A 16,764-nucleotide genomic window follows, 5' to 3' on the forward strand; every position below is an offset into this window, starting at 1 on the left:
TACTCATAGCTCACGTCACCATAGACCAAGATGCATCCTCAACAAACATCTTGTCCTTAAAACCATCATTGACCCAATATTGTGGGGAAAGAAGAATGAAGGTCCACTTAATGGAAGCCCTGAATTTGCCACAGGATTTCCATGAGACAACATAAAGAATGTGTTTCATAATGTGCAAACATAACTGAAATAAATGGCAAACAACAAATATGATAAGTACTGAGTACCACATGATACTGCTGAGTGACTTACATGTTGTACATAACTTAAATGTTGTAAATAACTTACACAACACATAACTACATATAGTACATTAAAAATCTCTCTTCATACCTATCAAAATGGAAAAAACATTACTACTTTTCTAGATACATATATCCACTGAAAAGAAAGAAACAGTAAATAAATACCATTATGAAAATATAAAAAAATTAATAATTCGGACATATCACTTCCTATTCTTAAATACAGGGGGTCCCTCGAGTTACGACGTTGATCCGTTCTTACGATGCATCGTAACACGAATTTCAGCGTAAGTCGGAACATTGAAAAAATACCACATGATTTAATGTAAATAACCTATCAATAACAACGACGAGAACAATTCCTTACCTTTATTAGTTTGATTGGCTTGCACACTGGAGAGGAAGCTGCGGTGCTGGAGAGACTGGGGGAGGTTAGTGAAGAGAAAAAGAACCTCCAGAAGTTGCTGGAGATGCTGAGGCAGATGATTCTTGAGGTGAGGCAAAATGATTCTAGAGTTGAGGCAGAACATTCTAGTACTGGAGATGCTGAGGCAGGTGATTCTTGAGGTGAGGCAGATGTTGGGGCAGGTGAGTCTTTAGGTGAGGCAGAACCTACAGAAGGTGCGGAGATACTGGGGCAGGTGAGGTCTGGGTTAGCAGAACATTCAGAAGGTGCTGGATTAGCAGAGGCAGCTGAGGTAGAGGGTACAGGATCTTCTGCAGGCCTCTCTACCTTCTTAAAATACTGCTCCAGGTTAGTCTGAACAGAGAGCGACCTCTTTTCATCCAAGATCTCCTTGTAACACTGCATCAAATCCATGACGCCTCTGGAAACCCTAGTGAACCTGTCCAAGTTGGGATCCTGAGCCTCAAAAGTTGACAACGCTTGCTGCAACTGTGCAAAACCTCTTATCAAGTCCTGCCTTGTGAAAGCCTTAGGCTCTGGGGTGGGTGTTTCTTCTTCTTCCTCTATTATCTGCTTCTCCAGTTGTATCAGGTCCTCAGCAGATAACTCCTCGCCATGAGACTCCATCAGCTCTGTAACATCATCAACCTCCATCTCCAAATTGATTTCCTTACTCAGGGCAACAACGTTCTTGACAACTAGCTGAACTGTGTCCTCAAACCCATGGAAATCATTCACAAATTGAGGACAAATTTTCTTCCAGACACCATTCATGTTTGTTTGCTTAACCTCCTCCCAGGAATTAGCAATGTTCTTTACAGCATCAAGGATGTTGTAGGATTTCCAAAAGTCCTTCAGAGTCAAGTCCTTCTTGTTTCAGTTGCCTGTAAAGCCCATAGCAATTGTCCTTCCGTAGGTAGTAGGCCTTGAACGAAGCAATCACTCCTTGGTCCATAGGCTGTAAAAGGGCCGTGGTATTAGGTGGAAGGTAAACCACCTTGACATTAGGGTTGAAGTCTCCCAGCTGGGCAGGGTGTCCAGGGGCATTGTCCAGCACTAGCAACACCTTAAAGGGGATACCCTTGGAGGCGCAATACCGCTCCACACCTTGGCACAAAATGGTTTACGAACCAGTCCTCAAACACTGCAAGTGTCACCCATGCCTTCTTGTTGGACTTCCAAATTACTGGTAGTTGACCCTTCCAAATGCCCTTGAGTGCCCTTGGATTTTCAGCCTGATACACCAACAAGGGCTTCAGTTTGAAGTCGCCAGCAGCATTACCCCCAAGAAGTAAAGTTAGCCTCTCCTTGCTGGCTTTATGACCGGGTGCTGACTTCTCCTCCTTGGCGATGTAAGTGCGGTTAGGCATACGCTTCCAAAACAAACCTGTCTCGTCTACGTTAAACACTTGCTGAGCAGAATAACCCCCCTCCTTAATTATCTCAGACAACGCTTTAGGAAATTCACTCGCTGCTTTCTCATCCCCACTAGCAGCTTCACCTTGCAATTTAAGGTTATGGTAATTGGCCCGAGCCTTAAATCGCATAAACCAACCCCTACTAGCCACAAACTCTTCACTTTCACTTCCCTCCCCCTTTTCTTTTTTCAACGCTTCAAACAATCTTTTCGCCTTCTCCTGAATCACCATAAGGCTGACTGGGATACGCCGTTGATTTTGTTCTTCCAACCAAAGCACCAATAACCTTTCCATTTCAATTATTAGACCACTACGCTGCTTAGTTATCACTGTCGCTTTCATAGGAGCAGATCCTTTCACATGTTCAACGATGCGCTCTTTATCTTTGATAATGGTAGCAACGGTCGAACGGCTAAGGCCAAGCGAGCGGCCAATGTTTGTTGGCGTTTCTCCCTTCTCGGATCGCTTTATAATGTCCACTTTAATTTCCATGGTGATGGCCTTTCTTTTCTTCGATGCACTACCATCAGAAGAGTCCGCCGTTGCGCTTGGGAGCCATAACAAAGAGCAAAAAGTTACAAAAACGATACAACACGAGGGAGAGAGAGGCAGTGTAAACAACCAAAATGGCGTATGGACGAGGACATGAGCGTAGCGAAGCGACGCCGTCCTCTCCCCCACAAAGCGTATTCTTCCGCCGTGCGCCTGGAACTAGTTCGCGTTTTGTTTACGTTGCTTACGACGCTAAACCGCGTAAGACGGAACGACGCAAAATATTATTTTTTATATTTTATGGGGGCGCGTTCGTAACCACGAAACATCGTAAGTCGAGACCAGCGTAACCCGAGGACTTACTGTATGACTTTTAAATGACAGCACTTACGTTCACAAACAATACACAACAAAAGTAAAATTCAGCTACATGAGAGAGAGAGAGAGAGAGAGAGAGAGAGAATTGTAAGCAATAATTTCCTATATAGCAATAATTTCCTATATGTGCATATACAATAAAAAAGAAACACACAGGATTAGTACAAACCTCAAAGTTTATAAAGAAAGATTTGTTTGTTTGTTGTTAATATGCTTCAATCTATATTTATTCAATTGTGCTACAAAAAGAATTTCATATTTATAAAGAGCAATTTAAAGTGCCAAAGATAACTAAAATTATTAGATACATTTTCAAAAAGGTATGAGAATATAACAGGTAAAAATTCTAAAAACATATTCAACACACAAAACAGAGTTCTACATGCAAGTGTCCTGTCTAGACAACAAAAAATTGTCTCCTAACACCATTTAAAATTCTCATAAAAAGTAGAAGAAAGGGAACATGGTCTTATTAAAGACCATTACAAGAGCTTTACTTCTTTGATGAAGGGATTATAAATATTGACTGGCTATCTTTCATCAAATGCAAATGTTTCCTTTCAAAGACCCCAGATGAATGGCACTGCAACGCTGGGGCTGCTTACATTTGTTTCAGCTCATGGACACTAAACATATACGTAGTTACCTAAAATTTCTGGATAAATATCTGCCAATATTTCCAGCTAGTTACAAAATCAAATAACGGCTACTTACAAAGGCCAAGTTAACTACATGAACCTTATACAAAATGCAATAAATTTAGAGATAAACTACAAACAGTAAAATAAAAATATTAGAAATGTCTCTGTAGCAGTTCTGTTAAAATAAAGCTGTCTTTGTACCTTGACTAAACTATAAACATCTTAGAACAGTAAAGATTATTGTCATTTTAAAAGTGAGCAGGAACAGTGTATTACAATAAATTATATAACTTACTTGCGCGATACAAAACTAAGGCACATACCTTGAAGATGCTTTTTCACTCAAAATGCCTATAAAATCCTTTTCTAATAAAATATCTTCTTTGTTTTTAAAGCTTTCAGTCCATTGATGAAGTGAGATTGCGTACAGCCTTTAAGCATTACTACTGGCACCTCCAGGTGAACTAATCATGCTAAGATAATGCTGTGAAGACCTTTTAAAGACACTATCAACAGCAACTTGTGCAGCCAGAAGTGGTTCATTGAGGATACTTGACAGTGACTGCAGAAGCTCAGAGAAATTGCTCTCAAGAGCCATCTGGTACTCATACTGATCACTGCTCACCAGAGTACTATTCAGATCTAGGGCTTCTTTGCATGTACAGACAAAATCTCTGAAAAAGGAAAAGTTAAAGATAAATTTTCTAGAAGAAAACTGAAGAAACTAAAGTTCAATCCCATTCAATGATGACAGCAAGTTTAATGAGGTTAGTCTTACTCAGAAAGTCACACTGATACCAAAGCACTGTAAATTAAATTGCCATGAAATGATGTTCTAGATGCCTAGTTGAAATCTAAGTGCAAAATCTTTATCATTTTTATCACACTTGCCAAAAAGTCCTAATATCAAATGCCATAGCTAGGTAACAACTGCAATGACCCATAAATGAAAAAATAAAGTTGACTTATTTTAAAAGCGAGTACAATCCCACTATCCAATTTACCTGTAAACATCTTTAAGGCGTAGAACCTGATTTACAGGATATGCAGGAGCACTGTTTTCTTCCAAAAATGTTGAAGCATAAGCTAAAGGTCCTGCGTTCACCTGGACACTAATACTTCCCTGAAATATAAGGAAACAGCACACATACATATGAGATTAAAGAGAGCAAAAGCAAGTGGCAAGTCAACAAACACAAGACCCAAAAACTGACTAAGATTTATAAATATTAACGAAACCCATAAACAGTTCAGTGTAGCAGCAAAAATATTTTATCCTTACTGTGTTGATTGTTGAGACAATAGTAGCAACATGAAGTAGAAAAATGTATTAGAAACAAACTGTAAAAATACATAAATAATCCTATACAAGACCTTTGGCAAAGAAAATGGATTTGTTACCTTAGTATAAAAACAAATGTCAATAGAAAAAATTCTAGAAAGTTAAGACAATGATGGATATTTTGAATAAAAATAAAGGTACTGTGCCATATTTTTTTCTAAATAAATTAGTGAAAGAATGACTATCAATACAGTATTCAGTCACCACAATACAACAATTAGGTCATGCCATGACAAGCTTCAATTTTGTGCCCATTTAATGCAACCGAGTCAAACAATCCAGAAGAAAAGAAAGCTACTGCTGTCCCAAGCAACAAAAAAGTTACCAGAAACTGGCATAAGATTTATATTTGAAATTTAGCATATTAACAGTAATGAAACATGAAAAACTTATGGATGTTTTAAAAAATATACATACCTGAAGCTTCAACTGAAGCTTTTTGATATCTGTAGGCTCTTTCTTCACAATTTCAACAAGCTCCTTCACTCGACTTTCCATTTCATCAATAGCGACTTCAATGGGCGACATTTCAAGTACCTTTGAAAAAACAATAACTTTTCATACACACTACAGAAAAAAACCCAATAACATAAAATCTTAATGTGACTCACCAGCAAAGGTTACAAGGTTTGTTAAATTGAAATCGGAACAGTTTATCTTTATATTATTGACAACTCAAGATGGAAAGGAAAAGCAAAAATTAAAAATTAAATGTGGAAGTGTGGTTGAACCAAAGTTTGTAAGAAACTATTATAATACAAGCAGATTAATTCATTCATGATAGCACCATACGCCTTTAATGTTACTATCTTATTAAAATTTCACTTCAATCATATTAAAATGATTTTTGTTTGTTTATTGTTTATATGGTGTTTTTACGCTGCATGGAACCAGTGGTTATTCAGCAACGGGACCAACGGCTTTACGTGACTTCCGAACCACGTCGAGAGTGAACTTCTATCACCAGAAACACACATTTCTCACTCCTCAATGGAATGGCCGAGAAACGAACCCGCGACCATCGAGGTGGGACGCAAACACCATACCAACCACGCCACTGAAGCGCTAAAATGATTTTTGTGATATGTATTCATTTGAATTATGAATCAGTTAAGTGGTCTTTTTGTAAAAAAAAAATGTAAATGTGTTGGTACTTTCTGAGAGAAACTATGAATGAGTGCAAAAGACATCCAGGATTTTCCTTTCAAAGCAAACACACGGTTTTGGCCAAACTATTGGTTGGATATGCTGCTGTCTATTATGAAAATACTCACAAAAAATGGTACCCAGTCTCTAATTACATTTTTAGTAGCAGCAGCATCACACCTGTACATATGAACTCCATGGCAACAATATGATGAAAAAGACATACTCAAATATACACTGCAAATTTAATCAAGTGAATTAACAATAAATTAATCTTGGGTCAATAGTGTAATTATTTTTTCAACGATGATTCGTAAATTCTACAGTGTACTAACTTCAGTGTCTACAATTTGGATCCTCTTCTTCACATAAGGGAAATAGTAATCAGTCTTCAAAATGACCCTCCTCTTCCACTGTTCATCCAACTTCCCATGAGCTTTTCCCTCCTGGGTGAACGGAGTCTCAAACATGAAGGTATTAATGTTGTTATTCATATCAAATTCTGTTATGCGATTCGCCCTTTCTTCTTCTGGGAAATAAGGGTTAACGTGAGTCACTTGAATGTAAGCGTAGCGAGATTCCAGCTCATCCGCATCAACCTATAAAATAAGAAATATGATACATCACATCATAATCAAGTAAAGGAATGACTATATCAGGCATCTACTCAAAACTTAAATGATAGGAAGAACATAATTGTTAATCTAAAATGTGGACATAAAATAAAATTTCTCATCATGATATACTGTACAATAAACCCTTTTATAAAATAAAAGTATTTTTTCACTGCATAATACAATTCTGTGCATCATTTATCTATTCAATCAGAATAAAAATGCATAACAAATCCTAGATTCTTCCTAGTTTTGCATTTTAGTTTATTTAGAAATCATCTAAATGATAAGTAAATAATCCCTAGGCAAGAATCAATCATTCACAGAATTTACTAAACATATAAAAGTTCTGAGTATAATATTGTGATACAGTATGTAGTTCAAAGCATTAAATAGTAAGACTGCTATCAGTAAGAGCTAGCAGGGAAATAACATTACAGTTCTAACTATTGCAACTCACAAAGTTTGAATCCATAATCATCTTGACAGCCTCTTTCCCAAATTTATCACAGTACTGATGGTATAGACGCTCTGATATCTCTGCTAGAGAAGTGACCTTAGGTTCTTTGTATACATATTCTTTGCCTGCTTCATCTTCAAAATAACTCTGAAATTAAGATAAAAGACATGGTGAAGACCACTTATACATGAATACAAACTACATATAGAAAATAACCATTGTAAGTCAACATACTAAATATTGGGTACACAAAAACAAAGATTCTAAAGTAACTCTTGATGACCAGAATGATAATTATAAGCAGCTTCACTGAAAGCTGTCATCCTGAACTTCCTTTCATAACTAGATGACCATGACCTTGGAGGTTATAATGATGATTATATTTATCAAATCATCTCATCAAGTACAATTGCAAGGATATACTTAAAACTAAACTCATCCAGTATGGCTAAAAGATTCCTTCTATGTTGGCATTTCATAGAAAATTTAAGTCATAACTATAAACACAAATCTTTTGCAGACCTTATCAGTTTATCATCAAAGTCTGTCAAAATAAACACAAAAGATTTAGTATTAATACTTACTGGACCGAAAAATGCAACCCTGTAATAACGTCCAAGTAATCTCTTCTGAGAAGCATTAACTTCAACAACACGAGAGTATGCCTGAAACAGAAGAGTCACTTAAAATATAGTGTTCAAATGAATTCTGACACAAGCTAGAATACAAAATGTATTTGAATAATATTGCTGAAAACTTAACAGCAAAATTTTCCAGTTTTATGGAAAAATGAAAAAACTCTGAAATGAAAGTAATCACGCTGTGCTGGTATTCTTTTTAATATTCACAAAAAAGTAATGATAAAATACAATATTTAGAAAATCGCTCTATGAATGAAACCCTCTCGTCTTATTCCTTTCAACTGAGCTCACATTACCGGAAAAAGCTAACTTGTCCACGATATCATTTTTGCTTTTCCAACATTTAATAAACTTAATGGTCTATCAGCTTCATTTTTTAAAGGGTTCTCCTTCAGCAACCAAGCTAGATGCAGAATCCTCTATTACCTGCACTTAATGATTTTGTACTATCATCAACAGGAGGGGTCACGCACATCATATTCATGCTAGAAGTCATTGACCATATCAAAGATGTCAATAAGTTTAAGGGGAAGGAAAATCCTACAACTTATCCATTACTATTAAATGAATCACAATGTATGAGAAAAATATTTAAAACTGTAACAAAATAGAATACACTTACGACTTGCATCTTCCTCGCTAGTGAAAAGTAAGCGGGTCATTACATATTTAAGCTATGAAAACTACATGAAAATTACAAATACCTGATATAGATGGGAATAACACTGCACTAGAGCTGGGTAATTTCTTCGATCTTCATAAATCGGAATGAGTATTCGATATAAGTTACCAAGTATTTCATATCTCTCAGCTCTTTCTACCAATCCAGCAGCTAACTCCAGCTGATTAATCAAAACATCCATTGTGAACACTGTATCAATCAATCCTGAAATAAGAATGCAAAATGCTTATTATTTGGTTTATAAATATAAATCTCCAATACTGAGTATGTATTACAACTGTGAATTGCTTTGCAATGAGTTAACAGGGCTATAGTATTTCTTGAAAAATGAGCTTTTATCCCATTGCTCTAATCACTGTCATTGTATTCCACTCTTGAACCTTGACAAGTTGAAGTAATAGATCCCAGTAATACTGTATGCTAGATCTGTATCAATGAAATACTGTATAGATTTTTTTTAAAACAAAATTTATTATTCAAAGAAAAACCCATTACTCTGCAGTGTATCATGCATCCAGAGCAATTCTCAAGAACATTCCATAAGAAAGATGTGGTGTGCAGCCAAGCTCCAAAGTGACCCTGGAGGCAACTGAGTCATTCTCTATGTTGTATGGATTGACTAAAATATAGAGGGGTGAGGAGAAGTGAACTTCCTGTAATGGTTTTGAGTTAAAAGAATCCATTTTATTTTCTTCAAAATAAATCTGCTAGCCTGAGTAGCTATGTATTTGAGTAGGAAAACCTCTTGCTACTCAAACTAAAATACAAAAAATTACAATGAATGTGCTTATGTAAGAGGTCTATTATGGTTTAATATCATCAGAAACCTAGGATCTCAATTAACAAAAAACTGAAGCTCAATTGCCGTTGGTTTTCATAAAAGGTAAAAGAAACTGAAATGAACTGCAGCTCAGCAAGTAAATAATGGGATAGACGGCACACTTGGTGACAAGTACAAAAGATTACCCGTACTTTCTCCAAAAATTAATAGGTAATTTTACCTGGAAAAACTATTGTCAATTAGGGAATCACCAAATAAATATGAATTACTTGCAGTGACTTCTGAGGCACATTGTAGATGGCACTGAAGGTTCTTTGCAGCATCTTTCATCAGCCCCACTTGCCTTACTTTGTGCCTTATACATACTTTTCATTCATTCCTTTGCTTTCTCCCCATATACGTATCAGTCCAACTTCTTCTTTTATGTCATTTGGACAACAGCCCCTATGGAAATTTTGCATTGCGACACAGAAGTTTTGCTAAAATTATTTACAAGACCTTACTTAAGTATGTGCTATAAACCTGATAAGATTTACCTGCATCCAGTCTCAAGTTGGATTCATCACGAGGTATGTTGTCTGAAATGGATTGGAGAAGACTTGACATCCATCAGCAAACTCTCCTGGTGGTGCAAATATTCTGCCATAAGTGCTGCAATGTGCAGCTGACAAAATGCTGCCTGTAAGATTGGAAAACATCAGTATTAGAGACTAGAATTTTTTATTCAATGCATATAAAAGTTCACCTCGCCAAAAAACAAATTCGAGATGTCTTATTTTTTCTTTGGAATCATCTCAATTAAAAATCAACAAATGATTCAATTAAACTGATACCATCTCCCCATCACATTATCTTATTGTACTGCTAACAAAAATTTAAATTTGCACCAGATTAGAGTGTATTTTAGGTTATATGTTTAATTAACCTTTTCTAGAAAAAATATTAATTGAACAGATTAATAAATACTAATAAATCTTTACATGATATTTATGGCAAAACAAATTCAAGACAATCTTAATTCTATATTAAAGAGCACATATTATCAAAGTCTAATAATTAACTACTGTACGTTACCTTGAGGTCAGAGTAAAAAATAAAAAGATACAGAGCTAATTAGGTCTTTAAAAACAAACTCATTACTTTTAAAGTTGCCACCACACTGTATAAAAAAAGGTGAGGAACAAACCTCTGAAAGGTCACCATTTTTGACATGGTGCTTTGCCATGGCTTGCAACCAAGTTGGTTCGCAGCTCTGGGGTTGCTGGCATAACGATGCAGCAAGGGAATGCTGAAGGTCACACAGCATGTCAGGATCACACTCATGTTCTCTCATTTGGGCTGTTGCTACTAACACTGTTCGAATACGTTTTGTTAAATCTCGGACTTCACTTACAAACCCTGAAAAACGAGGGATCTAATGAAATTTTATATCTTTACCTTATTTGTATTGTCTATTAGTATTGCATAATTCTAATTACACTAGAACCACTATAACTAATTGCACCTGAAATTTATTACTTTTTTAACACCAATTCTATGAACTTTTCTAGGAACTACTGTTTACAATGTTTATTTTCCATGACATACCGTAGTCACTACAAAAGCTATAACATTCTGAGAGAGCTTAAGTATTGCAATAAAAATCAGTGTGTACCATATCCAATGCTGGCTGAAATAAAGTTGAAATACCTGTATTGTTCATTGCTTTTATCACTAGATGCATAGCTGTTGATAAGTGCCATGGACTCTTGAAAAACGTGAATTATTCAGACCAATAACTTCACCAAGAAGCTGTGATACTGAAATGATGACCTGGAAAATATTGGGGAATTTATTTTATGGTCAGCGAGTAAAAGATCAGAGCAACTAGAGATTTATTAATAAAATACTTAAAATATGGCTTTCGTAAATACGTTCAGTACAGTCTAAAATAAAATGAATTATCATTGCTTAAAATACCTGAAGTTTGTCTATGAGAAAATGTTAGTTCCTGCTGGCAATCTATTTTTCATAAATAATTCTACACACATTTGTTTAGCATGTAACTAAAGACTGGTAACAAGACCCACAGCAAGTAAAAAGAAAAATACTTTGCAAAGATACACAAATACAAGTAGCCTCACTTAAAACAAGGAGCAAATATAGATGGTTGACGGGCTTTAGTAAGCCTCCAATCACATTATAACATTCCAAAAGATAAATCATTGAAAAATTCAGAATTCCCTTACAATCTTAACAGATTAATATAATAAACTGCACAGAACAAACAAAAAACGTGAAAAAAGCTAGTGATCTTTCTTTAAAATGCATACAGCTATAAGCCAGGGGAAAACCAAAAAATAAGCTGATGATTATAAAGCATAATATAAGACAAATAACAATCATCAATGGCAAAAATGTTTTGCTCTGACTGAAACTGAAGATCCTTCATTAAACTTAGTATACAAATTCCCTAAGTTAAAGTTAAAAAAACCTTTGGTGAGGATTTGTGCTCCTTAATTATGTTTATCAATAAAACATCTTGAAAATGGTATGTCCCTAATTCATATACTGCTTCAAAGACAACCATCTGCAGATAAGGCAAATAAGAGCCAATGGGTCAAACAATAAGAGAAATAAAAACAAAACAAGAGACTAAAATTAACCTGACAGCCAATGCAAACACTGATCACACCTTGCACCATAGAGGCAGAGGCTCTTGAGATGAGCTAAGAGTAAGGTAACCAGTTGATTTTTTTTTTATTCAATTCTCAAAGAGGAAAAAAACATACAACACAAAAACCAAAAAAACATCAAAACTTAAGAGAAAATAAAAAGTAGTCTTTGTAACTTGAATAACAGTAAGCAATTTCAACAAGTTTGTGTAATCCTTTACTCTTAAAAAGCATTTTCAACAAAAGAGAAAACTGTTAAGGAGAGTAGACATAGAAACTTCAATTGATTGAAAAGCCATGTATAAATAACAGACAATGGCTAAGAGGTCAAGAAGGAAGACATAGAAGGCTGAATTGTAAGCAAACATAAGGATAAGAGAATACAAACATATGGATAAGAGATAAGAGGAAAAGTTTAAGTGAGAGATAATACCTCCTGAGGGACAGCATCAGGTATGGTGAAGGAAGCAGAAACAGAAAAATTAGATAAGAAAAAAGTTTCCAGAAGCTAGTTCTCTAAATCCAAAAGCATGAACCAGAACCTTTATGATGGAATGCAAGGCAATCAAATGTTCTATGAAATTCCACAAGTATGCCATTATCCCATATTAAGGGTAAGAGTGAACCCAATGGACCTTGCAAAAATTTCCCCAAGGAAAAGGTTTGTAAGTCAACAAGGCAAAAACTCTGAAAGTAACACTGTTTGTAAGGAACTGGTTGACAAGAGCCAAAGGTAAACATAATGCAAGAGAGAGTACTGTACGTACTCAGAACTTCATTTTATATTACAATACAATGTATAAAAAATGTAAAATCTTTGGCTTGCTCTGAGTAGACTGAATATTTGCTGTAAATCAAAATGTAACCAAAAATTAATCAACAAATCTACCTTGGCTATGCCATGCACAATGAAAATGAGATAGCTACTTATTTCCAAGCCAATACTAATATTAGATTTGTTGTCATTGGACAATATTCCAGGAGCACACTTTACATAAAAGCTTTCTGAAGCAGGTCACACAAATGACAAGAGAATTAACTTGAAAGACAGCCTTCAATTATTAGAAAAAATCATTATGAAAAGAGTATGTATATAATACAATCTCAATTTTCAAACTTACCCTTTAACATCATTCTAAGCACACATCTAGGTTTTACGTAACTTTTAGGAAACACCTATACGATTAATGATGGGTAAAACCTTCCCTGGCTTATAGGCTGAAAATCTCTAAAATAAATTAACCCATGATTTCATAGCAGTGTTTTCTATTCATTTAGTTTTGCACCACTTGAAAACAATCCTAGGATCACATATATGTAATTACAGAATATATATGGTAACTATTAATGAAGACTAGCCATCAAAGTAGTCCTATCATAATTTGGGAGATTCCATTAATACATAATTCCTAAAAACTTTACTAGGAAAAATAATGAGCAGTACACAGGGTTTAACCTTATCTGTGTCACTGTATCTCTTTTAATCATAATTCTCATGCAAAAATTACTAAAAAGCGCCAGAGAACACGATGCATTGAAAGTTTATGCTACAAGGAGGTAGTTCTATCTTTACTAAAAACTGTAGCCAGCATTATCTAGAATGTCTATTAATAATGTATGTACATATTTATTTTTCAGTACCTGCAAGTGAACTCTGTTGATACCACTCCGCCTAGTGAATTCATAGTTACTTCTCATGAGCAGGTAGAGCACAGCGCATGCTTCATGGCGTAGGTTGGTCAGCTTGCTGTTGCAACACTTCAGCATCTCGAAGCAGAGTGACCCACAGAGAGAAGCATCGCCTGGCATCAATTATTGATGAAAACTTAGTGCAATGTTTTCAGTTACAAGACAACATCAATCATCGAGTAGCAAGCTCACCAGAAATAACACAAGCAGACACAATTACATGATAAAAAAAAGGCAGTGAAAGCTTAACAGCAATAAGCTAGCTTCAGCAAAAAAATTGAGACTTTTAAAGACAACATACAAAAAAGATGTCCTGCAGCATTAATCAAAAGTAAATGTAAGAACTGCTCCTGCACAGTTGTACCGCACACATTTCTGTCACATTTTAATATTCAAACACAACCACTTCAGGGAAAGAGGTTAACTGCTTTTGCAAGACCAGATAAAAGAAGCACTATTGCTTAAATAAGTTTAACAAAAAATTTATCTTCACATGAATAAGTTACATTAATCTCAATCCCATTGGAAATTAAGTTTTAAGATACCTAAGTCGACTTTCCTCAATAAGCCAAAAATTTAAATATGCATACACAACTTTTAAGCAACAAATATCACATATAAAGCTTGCAAATTCTTTATCAAACATTTGTACTATTATTAAAAAAAGATCCAAGAGTTAAACTCCAATTTTATGTAAAGGGGCAATGAAAACTTTGGCAATGTCTCATCTAACATGCACTCATTAAGGCTTGACAAGGAAATGCTTCCAAGTAATGGACACAAGCTTTGAGGGACAACTGATAAATGACAAAAGGTGCAACTTTGAGCATCCTAAACCCATATTTGAATTCCATCCCATATGAAAATACTGATCAATATAAAATCATCAAATAAAGTGCAGAGTACTGAAACATCAGTTATGTATTCAAAAAGAATATGTATGATGATACACAAACAGCAACCTTCAACAGAAAAGCACATTGTGAGGTAATGTTTTGAAAAATCAGTCAAAACATATGTTGCTATGATGCATTAGATGAAGGAATCACTGCATGCATCAAATATATTTCTGTTTTATAAATCCTGGATAGCACAGAACTTGACTGGACAAGGCCAAGACAGTAATAAAGACATGGTTAGTTATTAAAGCAAAAAAAACATGTCAGTAAAAGAGATGGACAGAAAAGTAAGGAAGAATTATGTTGGGAAAGAAATTATATAGATCTCTCAAAAATTGTCTAGCAATAAAAAAAGAACAAATTAAGAATGTTAAAAGATAAACACACACACTAAAGTGCCATTTACCTTCTTCCCTTTCTGCAATGAATTCAAAATGACTAAATCAGAAAGTTCACTACCCAAAAAGTATCAACAGCATTTACAGACATTAAAAATACTTTTGACAAAGCTTCCCCCATGATTGTGAAATAATTTATCCCTTGTAATATACTGAACAGTAAAGTCCTGTTCTTTTGACCTTAAATAAGCAAACATGAGAAAAATATTTTGAATCACAATTAATTTTAAAAATTATTCCATAAAAAAAATAGAAATTGCTAAGTAACCTGTCTGAATGAAAAAATTTTCTTAACAAGGAATATTTTGATGTACTAACTTTAATCTAATGAAATAAAAGTTCCAAAGACAGTCCCTTTCTTGTTAAGGAAACCATTAGTTCAAAAAAAAAAAAATCAAGAACATATACAGTATCTGCTTTTGAAAAACACTAGATGTTTCCCTTTCAAAAATAAAAAAATTCAAAAGCACATCTTCCATGTCAGCAATGGGATGACTATAAATTCAGATGCCTGGGATTATAATAAGAGGGTAAATGGTGTAATTGTGAAAAAACTTGGTCTGTTTGCTAAAACCTTGAATCTGACAAGAGGTCTTAAGGGTAAACATTTTATTCACACCATCTGCAAATGAGAATCTTCCTGTTGACAAGGTAGGCACATGTTAATGGTTAAGGGGCTCTGACCTGAAAATCAAGTTTAAGATTACATTGTGGACGTACATACTCAATGTTACACTTTCCAGAAAACAAATAACAGTTCTTCTGAAAGGCTTACAATCTGCTCCACAGATTAAACCAATTTGTATTTTAGTCACACTTTAATTTTGACAATACAGTTTACAGCTGCTCTAATTATTTTATTTCCTGTTAAATGGGATGGCCTTGCTGTTGAATGGCTTATGGTAGATCTTACCTCACAAAAGCATATCTTGGATATCAACTGGGGAAAAAAAGGGAAAAAAAAGCAAGGATATGCTTAATGCCTATTAATGTCAGTGCATAATGTCTTTATATTATTTAAGTTTAACTTCTACCACTGACATAAGAGGGCACACAGTATGACAGGTATGAGGACAAGACTAGATGTATGGAAGTCCTTTTTTACAATTAATTTTCAATGTTCATATTACAACATGAGCTGAATAGCCTAGGAGAGTAAAAGGCTTGGTGCTAAAGGATCAAAGACCACTGGTAATACTATTTAAGCTTCTCACTCTAACAAATACACTGTCCCTAGAAAACTACAAGACTGAAGCTTTTTCATGAATTGTGTCACAAAATAGTAGACGAGCCTCTTCAACAAAGTAGAAAAACTTATGAATTTCAAGTATCTCAAGAAGAAGGATCTCATTCTTGATGGCAGAGATGTTCAAGTTCCTGCTTTGATGCAAGAAGAATAGTATGTTGGTAATTAAAAAGTACAGTATAGTGGAGACTCTGGTAAACGGATTGTAATCCTACAATGCCTGTACCTGACACTCTGATAAAACTCTACCTATGAGTCCGGCTGGATAACCTCAACGTGAAATGATCTATCATTATTGTGCCTGACAGATGGAAAAAAAAAAACCTTGCTGATGTCCAAGTTCAGTGACCAATTTAACAGCAGAACCTAGGAAACCATCCTATATATCCTAAAGTTTACAGCTACAAATGAGAGTGGGCACTTGTCTCTAGAAAGAGTAGCTGATGGAAAACTTTTATAACTTCTACTTCCAACAATTCTGCTATAATCTCCTAAATCTCCAGTATTTTTTGGGGCAGTCCTCCATTGGTGAAAGAACAGTCTGTAAGGAGTAATGTTTCCACTTCCCTCTAACCCCCTGACCAGAAGGCTTTGGCATGAACAATTCACCTATCCTGGTCTAAAATGGCAGT

At 35.1% G+C, this 16,764-nt stretch overlaps 1 protein-coding gene across 1 annotated transcript in view; it reads right to left on the reverse strand.

The window, feature by feature from the left end:
- Window positions 1–2,943: 2,943 nt before the first annotated feature.
- Window positions 2,944–16,764, reverse strand: part of LOC135209582 (dedicator of cytokinesis protein 9-like) — a 52,027-nt gene continuing 38,206 nt past the window's right edge. Inside the window, 15 exon segments of the mRNA XM_064242260.1 lie at window positions 2,944–4,254; window positions 4,585–4,703; window positions 5,340–5,459; window positions 6,404–6,667; window positions 7,143–7,289; window positions 7,727–7,807; window positions 8,488–8,717; window positions 9,783–9,834; window positions 9,837–9,871; window positions 9,874–9,925; window positions 10,433–10,644; window positions 10,936–10,954; window positions 10,956–11,000; window positions 11,002–11,058; window positions 13,542–13,702. Coding sequence (XP_064098330.1) covers window positions 4,014–4,254; window positions 4,585–4,703; window positions 5,340–5,459; window positions 6,404–6,667; window positions 7,143–7,289; window positions 7,727–7,807; window positions 8,488–8,717; window positions 9,783–9,834; window positions 9,837–9,871; window positions 9,874–9,925; window positions 10,433–10,644; window positions 10,936–10,954; window positions 10,956–11,000; window positions 11,002–11,058; window positions 13,542–13,702 — 1,835 coding nt within the window. The 3' untranslated portion in view covers window positions 2,944–4,013.

This window comes from Macrobrachium nipponense, chromosome 38 (genome assembly GCF_015104395.2).
Source record: "Macrobrachium nipponense isolate FS-2020 chromosome 38, ASM1510439v2, whole genome shotgun sequence".
NCBI classification, from domain to species: domain Eukaryota; kingdom Metazoa; phylum Arthropoda; class Malacostraca; order Decapoda; family Palaemonidae; genus Macrobrachium; species Macrobrachium nipponense.